Source organism: Apium graveolens, unplaced genomic scaffold, assembly GCF_009905375.1.
Source record: "Apium graveolens cultivar Ventura unplaced genomic scaffold, ASM990537v1 ctg5394, whole genome shotgun sequence".
Taxonomy (NCBI): Eukaryota; Viridiplantae; Streptophyta; class Magnoliopsida; order Apiales; family Apiaceae; genus Apium; species Apium graveolens.
The window spans coordinates 3,499-16,668 of record NW_027418957.1 but is presented as its reverse complement, the minus strand read 5'-3'; the positions used below and the strand labels follow the sequence as shown (position 1 = coordinate 16,668).

The 13,170-nt window shown below is 32.5% G+C and overlaps 2 protein-coding genes across 2 annotated transcripts; one reads left to right on the top strand and one right to left on the bottom strand.

Moving 5' to 3' along the window:
* Positions 1–2,260: 2,260 nt before the first annotated feature.
* LOC141702639 (uncharacterized) lies at positions 2,261–3,074 on the bottom strand. Its single transcript, XM_074506289.1, has 2 exons — positions 2,815–3,074; positions 2,261–2,519 (listed from the first exon to the last, which is right to left on the bottom strand). Exons 1-2 carry the CDS (start codon positions 3,072–3,074, stop codon positions 2,261–2,263), a joined length of 519 nt encoding a protein of 172 aa, XP_074362390.1.
* Positions 3,075–5,021: 1,947 nt separating this feature from the next.
* Positions 5,022–5,477, top strand: LOC141702638 (uncharacterized). Its single transcript, XM_074506288.1, has 2 exons — positions 5,022–5,273; positions 5,319–5,477. The coding sequence occupies exons 1-2, from the start codon at positions 5,022–5,024 to the stop codon at positions 5,475–5,477; spliced, it is 411 nt and encodes a 136-aa protein (XP_074362389.1).
* The last annotated feature ends 7,693 nt before the right edge of the window (positions 5,478–13,170 follow it).

Sequence of the window (13,170 nt, the reverse complement as noted above, 5' to 3'; positions counted from 1 at the left end):
GGTCGAACCCGGCTAAAAATCTTGTTTGTTCTTATTACTTTTCTGCATATTATTTTCTGCACTGCATTTAGTCATCTTAGCTTACCATCATTGTCTGATTATTGAAGTGTTTATAAAATCTCAGTAAGGGATTATGCGGTAAAATTTAAAGCTAATCTTAGTTAGCCATAATCATCCTCCCATAACACATATTTTTTTTACTTTTTCATCTAAAATTAATAATTTTACATATCTTTTTAAAATATATTTTTTTGAATTAAAGTTTAATATTTATAATTTTATTCAAAAAAGAAATTCGAGAACTAATATATGAACCTATCCTCCTTACTCATCTTAAAATCATAATGGAATTATATTTTGGTACATATTAGACAAAATAATGTCTTTGTGTACTGGTCAACCTTTTTGTGAATGCTAGCAAAAAAATACAAAGTGCCTTTGCATTTCCTACTTTGTGGAAAGACCCAAAATTTATTAGAAAACTTGTCTATTAAAAATTTTGAGTTAAAAAAATATAAGCATGGTTTTCAATAATAAATTTTTATTACAGTTGAAAATATTAAAAATATTCATTATAATTACGTCAAAGTACATATGGTCAAGTCACACCATTATAATTTCAAAATAAAATTGATTAATAATTAAATAAAAATCAACAGTCATATTATCATTCATTTTAATTCTTATGTTTAAATAAACAAAGTAATTAGTAAATATTTTTATAAACCGTATCATTTTTCTCATACGTATAATTTTTTGTCAATTTTTTTTTATCCTATCTTATACCTGTAGAAATTTAATTTGATTAAATGTGGTTATGTAAATATTATTTTTTGCATGACAAATAATTTATTATTGTTAGTTAGGGTTGGATTACTACATATATTATTGTTTAATTGAGGTCAATAGGTGGTTTATATATAATCTCACTATATAAAATATAGAATTTTCGAAAAAATGTCATTTTGAAGTTATGTTTTCTATACACTGCTTACCACTTGATTTTAGAATGTCATTTTATTACAACACAAAATAAATTAGAGTAATACTTCTTTAGGCTTCTACATCCACATCCAATTAATTTACATAATACATGGAGCAAAGTATATTGAATCAAAAATTTGAACTATATTGGGCCCATTGAACCCATGATATACAACTGGGCCTGCAAAATGGAGTTTATAAAAAAGGTAGGTAAAACCCTAATACAAGCACAAGTGGGCGCAGCCTTACAAACAAATAAAGTTGTACATGGCTATAAAATAGTATTTTGGTGTTATTTGTATTTTCTATAAAAAGTGTTTGGTGTTCTAAGGTTAAACACATCTCCAAATGAATTGGTGGAGGATTAAGTAGATAAGATTTGGAGGTTTTCATGAATCGATGTTGTTTAACAAGGTTAAGGTAATAATTTGTATTTCTCTGTTTCTTCATTTTTATTTCTTATATGTTTTTTGAACAAACTTTTGTTAAAACTTAAAACCGTACAATAAGTATCCCATTTTTCTTCTATATATGTATATAGATTGACATGGAATGCCACCTGTATTTGTTTTTACATGACCTCCATAACAAGAATTATCCCTTTGAGAATTAAATGTCAATGTTAAGAAAAAGAATTGAGTTACATTTATAATAACTTTTTTCAATCAATCAATCAATCGTACCTAATAACACCACCTAGGGCAGTGTCTGGGGAGGGTGTATCGTACGCAGCCTTACCCTCATTCCAAAAAATGAAGAGGTTGTTTCCTGAAAAGACCAACGACTTGTGTGTATGCACAAATATGTGTGTCCTAGGTAAGCAATGATCCATAAACATAAGTACGGAAAGGGAGGCAACCATAAACAATGATATAATATCTCAGCCCATATCCTTCTTCGCATGGGACTTACCGTAAAAAGCTTCGTTCATTGGTTCATTGTTGTAAGCCTCTTCTATTTCTCCTCCTGCACTCTTTTTGATGCCTCAAACGCCATATTTCCCTTGGAGATCACTCTCCAAACTAAATATTTGAAGTACCACAAACCTGTCAAAAAAACTAAAACAGCACACAATCCATCTACCATATCATGTAATTAGTCATATGGCATTAAAAAACGACACTGTAGCACCTACACGAGCAACTAAGACTATTAATAACTATGAGAATAAACTACCAAACTTATGAAGTATAAGTACTAGACAAATAAAATTATTACCAACTACCAAAAAGTGCACTAAATTACAAACTACACATGCAAACTACGAAAGTCCAAACTAATCTGCCACCCTTATCCTCCTGCGCCAAGATCTCCTATCTGAGGTCATGTCAGCACTGAGGTTTAGGGCCCTTAAGTACAGCGTGAGTAGATCAGCCCAAGTCCTCCTTGGCCTCCCTCTCGTTCTTGATCCTGATACCACTAAATCTTCCACCCTGCGCACTGGAGTAGCTATCCTTCTTCGCCTAATATGCCCAAACCAGCACAATTGACCTTCCCTCACTTTTTCTGCAATAGGCACAACTCGTAATTTATTCCTGAAAAAACCATTTGACAATCTATCCAACATGGTACGTCCATAAATCCACTTTAACATTCTCATTTCCGCCACCTCTAACCTACACTCTTGAGCCTTTTTCAATACCCAGCACTCCGACCCGTATAACAAGGCCGGTCTGATCGCTACCCTATAAAGTTTTCCTTTTACTCTAAAGGGACCCTCCTATCACATAATATTCCTGTAGCAGCCCTCAATTTTAGCCATCCTAATTTGATACGATGTGTAACATCCGCATCTATCCCCCTTCCTTATGTAAAACAGAACCCAGATACCTGAAATTATCTTTGGGGGGCAATACTTGATCGGCCATCAGAACATCCACCCCCTCACCAATCGGTAGATTACTAAAGTTACACCACAAATATTCCGTCTTAGACCGACTAATCCGCAATCCATTAGACTCCAATATATACCTCCATCGCTCTAATGTTATATTAACTGCAACCCTTGTCTCCTTAATTATGACTATATCATCCACGAATAGCATACACCAAGGTACACTATCCTGAATACCCCTAGTTAGAACATCCATTATAACTGCGAAAAGAAATGGGCTTAGCGAGGATCTTTGGTGAAGTCATATTCCTACCGGAAAGTAATGAGCATCCCCAACCGGTGTTCGAACACACGTCCTTACCTGAAAATACATTTCTTGTATCACCCTCAAATATATCCATGGCACCCCTTTAGCCACCAAACATTCCCAAATAACCATTTACCCATTCATTTCCGGCCATCTCTAATCTTATCTACCCCCTCTACTCTCTAACATACACAATTTCTGAATTTCTTTATGTGTTATTATTTCATTTATGAAAAATAAATGCGAGAGAAGAGATATGATCTTTTTTATTAAATAATACAAATGTCCTTCCTTTATCCAAGAAAACTGTGGTTTATTCATCCAAAGCAATATACAAACATGTTCCCATCCCGGTTTACTCGTATTTACTTTGTTGTTTTTCTCCCCCAGTTCTCCGGGTTTGGCAAACAACTCCTTACTTGATCCGCCACCAAATAAACACAACCACATATAAATATACTTCAACTGGTGTACAAATTGCCTCTGAATGGACTAGATTCTCCGATAGTACCAAAATAAAAGGGCCAATATTAAAAGAAATACAGGGAGATGAAAGCCTTGTCATCAAGTTTGATAATTAGGGTATCTATAGGAGTTGTCATTAGATATATTTCCTTGTTATTTATTTATTTATAGTTTATTTGTATTTTATAGTTTCTTGTTATATATTGTGTATTTTTCATTTATAAGTTGTGTGTTTTCGTGCAATAGAGTTATCTTTAATTGATTGATTTGGTAAGAAGTAGGGGTGATGGTGGTGATATTGGTAGTAATTTAGGGAGAAGAGTTTCTCGGGAGGGGCAAAGGTCAACTAATGTCTATTTTCGAGTAGGTACGATGAATGTAGGTTCTCTGACCGAGAAATTTTTAGAACTTGTGGATATGTTAAAGAAAAAAAAGGTAGATGTGATTTGCATTCAGGAAACTAAGTGGAAGGGTAGTAGTACTAAGGAAGCTAACGGGTTTAAATTGTGGTATTCAGGGGTTGGTAATACAAGGAATGGTGTGGGTATTTTGATAAGTTCTCTCTTGAAGGAGAATATAGTAGAAGTGAGTAGAGTCAGTGATAGGTTTATGAAGATTAAACTCGTAGTTAATGAAGAGATCGTTAATTTTGTAAGTGTGTATGCACCCCATGTTGGTTTGAGTGAGTTAGCGAGAAAGATTTTTTGAGATTGTTTGGATGAAATAGTTAGGTTGATACCTAGGGACCAGAATTTATATATAGGAGGTGATTTTAATGGTCATATTGGCGAACAATCAGATGGTTATGTAGGCATTCATGGAGGTTTTAGTTTTGGGTTGAGGAACAAGAGTGGGTGGGATCTTTTGGAGTTTGCTTTGGCACATGAATTAATGACTGTTAATTCTTGTTTTAAAAAAAGGGATGATCATCTGATTACTTTTAGGAGTGGAGGTTGTAACTCATAAATCGATTATCTTCTTATGAGAAAAGGCAACATGGATTGTAAAGATTGTAAAGTATTCCCGAGTGAGGCATGTACTACTCAACATCGTTTATTGGTAATGGATATATGTATAAGGAAAAGAGTAGTACAAGATAATAGAGAGGTGACACCGAACATTTTATGGAAAAATCTAAAGGGAGACAAAGTAGGTATTTTAAAGAAAGGATTGGGTTGGCAAAAGACAGATTTTATGATGAGGATGTTAATAGAATGTGGAATCGATTGGCCTGTACAATCAGAAATGTAGCTATAGGTATGTTAGGGGTTACCTGAAGAAAGGTTCAGGTGCAGAAGGAAGCTTGGTGGTGGGACCAGGAGGTGCAGGAGCGAGTAAAAATTAAATATGATCCTTTTAGGGAACTTTGTGTGTTGCCAAGATAATAAACAAGTTGATATGAGAAGAATTTTATATAAGGAAGCTAGACGTATGGCTAAAAAGACAGTAGCGGAGGCCAAATCAAAGGCGTACGAGGCTATGTATAATCACCTTGGTACAAAAGAGGGTCAAAATGGTATTTATAGATTGATAAAGGTTAGAGAAAGGAGGAGGAGAGATTTAGGTTTTGTTAAGTGTATAAAGGATGTTAATGGATACGTGCTAGTGAAGGATAAGGATATTCGAAATAGATGGCATAACTATTTCAAGGAGTTATTTAATGAGGAGAGAATTGGTGTTACGGTGATATGATCAGATAGTGCGTCTGACTTTGACTTTGGTGTTCAGCCTTCTATGAGCAGAGCCAAAGTTAAGGGAGCATTACCTAAGATGGGGAGAGGTAAAGCTACAGGGCCAGATCAAATACCTATAGAGGTATGGTTGTGTTTGGGTGAAGAGGGAGAGAAATGGCTAACAAAGGTTATTCCACAATATACTTTGGACTAGTGTCATACCGCAGGAATGGAGGCTTAGCATGGTAGTGCCGATCTATAAAAATAAGGGAGATACACATGATTTTAGCAATTATAATCAAATACATGATATACTAAAAAATGAAAATTTATAGCTAAGAAGCCCATATATTATTTATATTTTTATCTTCATATTTGTTTAATTATACTATTAAATTTATTTTATGTTTATGTGTGACCTTTTTTCAGAGACATATGTAGAGGAATTTTATTTTTCTTGCTATTTGCAACAAGTTCCATAAACAATGAAGAAACTGCTCCAAGTCCCTTATGTTTCTCCTCTTCATCAAACTACTAGTGTAAGCTTTCTTTGTTCTTCTTTAAACTTTACTATGCAAATATATAAAATATATATATATGCACATAGTACAAGTGAAGCCCTCATCACTATTTACCTTTATATTACCTGACACATGGTTGAAAATGAGATTTCTTACTTATAAAGATGTAGGCTCTGTTTGTGACAAATTATAGTGCTGTAAAAACTTATATATCAATACAAGAACACGTAGGCTCACCATTTTCAGCCTCACTAGAACCTTCTATTGATGTAATAGATCAGTAACTATTCAAAAAGTATATAGTTATGATTTTTCTTGAATCCAGTAGTAATCACTATTTAACTTTACATTACCCGATACATAGTTGAAAATGAGATTTCTTACTTGATAAAGATGTAGGCTCTGTCTGGGACAAATTATAGTTTTGTAAAAACTTATATTTCAATACTTGAACAGGTGGGTAAACTTATATTTCGTACACTCACCATTTTCAGCCTCATAGTCTTAGTAGTGGAATTTGTGGTGGTATTGTTGGTGGTGAAGTTCGTGCTAACTTAAGTAGTGTCATTGGTGGTAACTTTAATTATGGCATCAACGGTGGTAGCATTGGTGGTATATTAGGTAGTCTTAGTAGTGACATTGGGGGTAGCATGACTAGCATCTTTAGTGGTTACATTGGTGGTACTAGAGACGATAACATTAGTAGTGGATTTGGTGGCATTGATGATGACATTGGTTGTAGTGCTCTTGTTAGTGCAATTGGTGGTATTGGAAGTGCTATTTTTGGTCGGATAATTGGTGGTGGTATTGTAGGTGTTGGTGTTAAAGTTCGTTGTAGTTTAAACATTTCCATTGGTGGCCACATTAATTATGGTATTACAGGTGGTACAATTGGTGGTGGCATGGTGGTAATATTGCTGGTAGCTTTAGTAGTGGCATGGCTAGTTGTCATAGTTTCAGCATTGGTGGTATATATAGTTTCAGCATTGGTGGTATATTTGTTAGTCTTAATTGTGGCAAGGGTGGTAGCATTCGTGGTAGCTTAAGTGGAATCATTGGTGGTGGCATTACTGGTAGCTTTAGTGGTAGCAGTGGTTGTATGTTCGGTAATATTCGGAGGTAGTGGTTTTAGTTATGGTCTTGGTCCCGGTTCCATTGGCGTATTAGGATTGCTAGTGGTGAAAACCTTGATAGTGGTGGCATTGGTGGTAGTGCTATTAATATGAGTGGTGGTGCTCGTTACATTAACCCACCTTACAGTGTTGACCAACTACCTTTCACATGGACATCAACATCAACATTATCCTAATAATTCCTTGGAGTTCCTCATGTGGCTATTTCCTAATTTTGTTTCTTTTTCTACTCCCAACGCTACTATCACTTTTACAGAGGATGAACCCATGTTCACAATAGGATTTGTGACTTTGGAGGAGATGTACTTCCAAAAGCAGCTCACGTTCTCCAAGAATTTCGGGTTCTCCAAATAGTTGATAAACCTTAGGCTCTTTATATGATTTTAAAGATGTCTCAGCTCTTATAAAATTGTACCATAAAAATTGTAAATCATTTTAAAAATATAATATATCTTTTAGATATGTTTTCATCATGCCTATAAAGGAATAATTTTTCAAAATTTAAAAAACAATAATAGATAAAAAATAGAGAAATGAGTTCCTTAAGAAAAGAACCAAAAAGTACAATTAGTTCATAGTGTGTGGTTAATATTAAAAGTTACTAGTTTGTATGAACCTTCCTCTAAAATTTATTATTAACAAGTGGTTATTAATTTATTCAAAATAACAAGTGGTTATTAATAAAAGTATTGGGTTCTATGAACCTTCATCTAAATGATTGATGAAGGTTTAACCATAACCCAATTTTAATGGTAACCTAGTAACTCACCCACAATCATGAAGGTTTGTTCTCTAACTCATCATTTCTTTGTTTAATTCATTCTCTATTTATATTATGTTTTGTTCTAATTGTGCATTCCTTAGATTTAAAATTTTACCTAAAACATTAAACTTTAATAATTGTATTAAATTATATTGAACACCTATATAAATATTTTATACAAAAAACAACTATAGAACATAAAATAATATATAAATGCTAAAATGAATGCTTACAAACTTAAATCATATATTTATTTTATTTCTTTATTTCAAATACATTACATAAAATACAATGTATAAAATATAGAACATGAAAAATAGAGCATATAATAAATAGAAAAACGGAAGGAAGTACATAATTCAAAGAATTACAACACATATCAAAATATAGAAAATATGAAAATATAAAATGTTTAAAAGTTATTTAAAGTATTAAAAAATATTGAAAATTCAAACTCCAATAAATTTACCTTACACATTAAATTTCAATAGTGATATGTAATATTAAACATACACTAAACATTTTTAATTTCATTACAAAATATAAATAAGTTACAAAAAACACTATTAGAGAACACAAAATAATATATAGAACCAAAAAATGATGTTAAACAAAATTAAATCATATATTTAAAGAAATTTAATTTATTAAAAATACAGAACATTATACAATTTATAAAAATATAGAACATAAAAATTAAAGCATATAACAATAGAGATAGAAAGAATTATAAAATATATAAGACAAACAAATTACATAAGAAGTAAAAATACTAAACCTCTAAAAAAGTAGTGAATGCTTAAAAGTTTTTTAAGTGTTAGAAAATATTTGGCAAATGACAATTAATGGAAGAAATATATATTTTTACTGCATTTAATATAGAACATGGGTTTGTAGATGGCAAGAAATATTGGAGGTTGAGATCCAAAAATTATAGACTTTGTCATGCATCAAGATAAGTCACCGGGTCCACATGGGTTGAAGCCGAATTTTTCAAACTTATTGGAATATTGTTAGAAGATATGTTGTTCAATTTTGTGGGACTTTCTTTGATACAGAACATGAGAACATGGGCCAAGGGAACTAAATCTTACGCTTATACATCTTATTTAGATATTCGACCTATCTCTCTTGATAATGTTCTGATGTGTATATTATCTAAGGTGCTGGAGAATAAGTTTAAATGATGTTTAAACTCGATAATGTTTAACAAACAAAGTGCTTTTAATGAACGGATGCTATTAACTTATAATGAAATGATTGCATTTGAAGTCATTGGGAAAAAAGGATGTGGTTGGTTTAAAAATTGATATTTTTAAGGCATAAGATAGGTTGGAATAAAGATTTATTAAAAATGTTGCATAAATTTGGTTTGCACTGAGCCTGGATTTCTAGGATTATGATATGTGTTCTAAATTCTCATATAGTTTTGTACACAGTAGTGGAATTTTTGTTGATGTGCATCCACAACGGTGACTTCGACATGGAGATCCAATCTCTCCCTACTTGTATATTCTATGCGCGGAAGGTTTAAATCTATCATTAGAAAGTTAGAAGAAACATGTTTGCTTCATGGAGTTAAGGTTGCTAGAGGAGCTCCAAGTATCTCCCATGTGTTATTTGGTGATGATTATTTTTTCTTTTTCAAGCAACGAGTGTAGACGGAAGGAATATGAAGTGTATTTTATAGAGGTGTGAGCGTTTGTCTTGACAAGTAGTCCATTACGTTAAGTCTACTGTGTTTTTAGTCCTAATAGTTGTGCTGATAATTGAACATTCATATGTCATATCCCGGGGGTTGAAGAAGAATTGATACATTGAAATGTCAATATAGTGGTGGTCTGAGAGTTAGGAGTTTGAGGAACTTCCATATAATTATGCTTGCCAAGCAATATTGGAGAATCATTAGTGGAACATCTAACATATACTTTAACTTACTCCCGTTCGGTGGTGGGCTCCACAATTGTGCAAGATAGGTCAACCTAGAGTTTTTCTAGTTCAATGTTTAACAATTATTTATTTCCATTGGTTTTGGCCACCGAATGCTTGCTTTTACCACCGGTGTCATTCTCTTCATAATCTTGATCTTTGTCGAGATTTATAAGCATGATGATTCTTGTTGTCCCCTGGTCTTCTCTCATTTTCCCGACACTCTTCTCAGTTGGGTACTACATCTTGAGATTGGGGATTGACCCAATAGCTTGGAAGGCCAAAAATGGTTCTCCTGGGAGTGCGTTGTAGGGGATTTTAGAATCTTACGATGTATAATTTTACTTATTTTACGATGTAGAATTTTACCTATATGACATTTTTGGTACTAATATAAAGTAATCATACATTCACAAGGTATATGCAGTCCGTCGAAGGCCTCAAGAGGTACCTCATGGCATGGCTCCACCTGTAGTCCAGCTAGGTTCATTATGCTATACGTCCGATGAAATAAGATATTAGACGAACTCCCTTCATCTACTAACACTTTCCATATATTATTTCCCCGATGACATGGTGGATCATCAGCGGATCTTCATAAGGTTATATAACATCCTTGTAGTCCTCTTTCTTGAAGGAGAGCGACATAGTCTATCTAGAAGGCTGAACTAGTATAAATTATAAACTTGACGAGCGTACCTTTTCTTGAAATTTTTACTGTCAACTCAAAGGGTATTGCTTCCCGAATTTGTCTTCACCTCTCCCTGATATCTCATTTTTGGCTCTGTGTTCCTTGTCTCATTCGGCCCCAACTCATCCCTCGAGTCTCTTAGAAATTCATTGAGTTCTTCAGCCTTGATCATTTTTTTAATCAGCTTCTTCAAGTGAAAACATTCATCACTATTTTGCTCATTATATTCTTGGTAGTAAGAATACATATCGGAATTCTTCTTGTGAAAACTGGGTTCCCTTTTATTTAGTGGAAAATTTTGGAAATCAGCACATTAAGTGGTGTAAACCCAGTCAATTATCTAACTCTACTCTTCCCTTTCCAAGCCTCAATCCGTTTCCTTCTTATCATTAACCATTTAATTCATTTCGGGAGTATTCGTAGTGGCTTGACAGCCGGTTACGGTCACCTCTTCGGGGCTCCCTATACCGCTCATATATATACCATTCATGGACTTTGGGATATAATCATAAATTGAGAATAAAAAGGGAAAAAATATAAATTTCATTGAAATTGGAAATTCATATAATGTCCTACATGCTTTGCCATTAGGAGATTCAAATTGCATTACTAAAGTAAATGACTAAATTTAATAATCCAAAATAAATAAAGAGGAAGGCTTTAGAGAGGCGTACTGGAAAAATTACCGGAATCTGGAAGTGTACCAAGTGTTTTTAAAAGGTTTGCATTCCAAAGTCTTTAGCTTATATGTTCTCGGCCTTATGACTTCAGCTATAAAGTAAGGGTCTCTCCAATTTTCCTAAAGTTTTCCTTGCATAATGGATATTAAAATTGCTAACTTCCTCACCACTAGGTAATCGACAAAGAAAGTGCGCTCCTTTACACACTAATCATAATACTGGGTTTCCTGAAGTTGGTATTTGAGGTTTCTATGGCGAGCTACTTCGCTTTCTTCTTCAAGAAGGTCTATATTGGCTCTTAGGCCAACTTCGGTGCTTTACAAATTAAACACTTCGGTTCGGTAAGTTGATAATCTAAAAAGTATTTCGATCGTGGATGGTCTTGGGGTTATCCGATAAGCCCACAAGACCCATCACAATTCTTCACCCGATAAATCATTGGCTTCGCCCAACCTCTCTTTGATTCCATCGAAAATAATCTTATTTGTTTCTTCATTCACCCCATTGCCTTGAGGATGACCCAAAGCTGAATTTTTGTTGGATCTCGAATTGGTGCAAGAAATTCATTTTATCATTCCTTTTAATTCCAATGATTAAATAAATAAAGCAATTAGTAATTTTTTTTAAAAGCTGTATCATTTTTCTCAAATGTATAACTTGTCTGTCAAAAATTTGTGTTGTATCTTATACCTCTAAAAATTTAATTTGATTAATGTTGTTATAAAATAAATATTAATTTGTATATGACAATAAATATGTGCATTATAGTGAGAGGTTTTTTAGACTTTAATCTATTGTAGTAGTGCTTATATTATTGTTAGTTATGGTTGTAGTAGTACTTACATTAGTGCTAGTTAGGTTAGTGGGGATTTTATAAATAATATCACTAAAAAAATTAAAATTTTCGAGAAAATATCATTTTTAAGTTAAATTTTTATACAATGCTACCACTTGATTTTTAGAATCTCATTTTGTTTACAATACAAAATAAATTAGAGTAATACTTCTTTACCTATATTTGCTTGTAATATACATCGAATTAATTTATATAATGGCACACTTTGTTAGATCTTATTTTTATAGAAGGAAAAGAATTCGAAATTTGTAATAAGAAATTGATACTAAAATAGAGAAACAATTTAAACTGTATTCCACACATTAAAACCCATCATACACAATTGGGTCCTATAAAATATTGGATATAAAAAAGGTAGGTAAAACCCTAATATGAGAAATGAACTTATACATGGTTAGAAAATAATTTGGCGTTATTTTTATTTTCTATGAAAGAGTATTTTGGTATGAAAGAGTATTTTGGTTCTCCAACAAGATTTTGAGGTTATCATGAATTGATGTTATTTAACAAGATTAGGTAATAATTTGAATTCATTGTTTCTTCATGTTGGCTAAGAATACTATTGTCCTTCAAAAAGGTATTGTTATGTAAAAAAGTGAAAAGGCTGTAAATCATTTTAAAAATATAAAATATATTTTAATATGTGTTCCTAATCTATGTAAAAGAAAGTTTTGCGATATTTAAAATATAATAAAAGGATAAAAATAGAGATATGAGTAAGAGTTCTGTAAGAAAAAGAACAAAAAAGTACAACCAAACCACTGGTTATTATTAGAAGTTACTAGGTTTATTAACACGTGGTTGTTATTAAAAGTTAATAGGTTTGATGAACCTTCATCTTTATATACTATATATCTATATAGTCTTAATCTAATACAAACTAATATATATATTATATATATAGTCCTAATAAAAATATACTATATTAAAATACAAACTTCACCACCCAACACACAACTCCACCTTATTCGCTTTATTTTTAATTGAATTTTTCCCGTTAACTGGTGAACTCCATATTTGATATATTCGGCAATAAATTAGTAATTATGCTTACGAGAATCACTAAATCTACCGGTTTCTGAAATAGTATTGATTTCAGCTTAGTGATTCACGTAAGCTTAAATAATGATTTCTCTTTCAAAATATAGCAAATATGCTATGCAAATTGTTGAGCGGAGATGGAGAAAAATGGTAAAATTATTTTTATATATTAAGTTAACGATTAATGGGAAAAATCAAATTAAAAACGATTCAGAAAATATATACATGAACACATAATGCACGGATGAGAGAGAAGAGACTAAACATGTAGCTCTATTGGTTAGTAGTTTGTA

Coding starts and splice junctions, on each gene's coding strand:
- LOC141702639 (XM_074506289.1), bottom strand. CDS start 3,074: ATGGATGTTCTAACTAGGGGTATTCAGGATAGTGTACCTTGGTGTATG. Junction 2,520..2,814: donor CCCCCCAAAGATAATTTCAG/GTATCTGGGTTC, acceptor TGGTTTTTTCAG/GAATAAATTACGAGTTGTGC.
- LOC141702638 (XM_074506288.1), top strand. CDS start 5,022: ATGGCTAAAAAGACAGTAGCGGAGGCCAAATCAAAGGCGTACGAGGCT. Junction 5,274..5,318: donor AGGAGAGAATTGGTGTTACG/GTGATATGATCA, acceptor TTTGGTGTTCAG/CCTTCTATGAGCAGAGCCAA.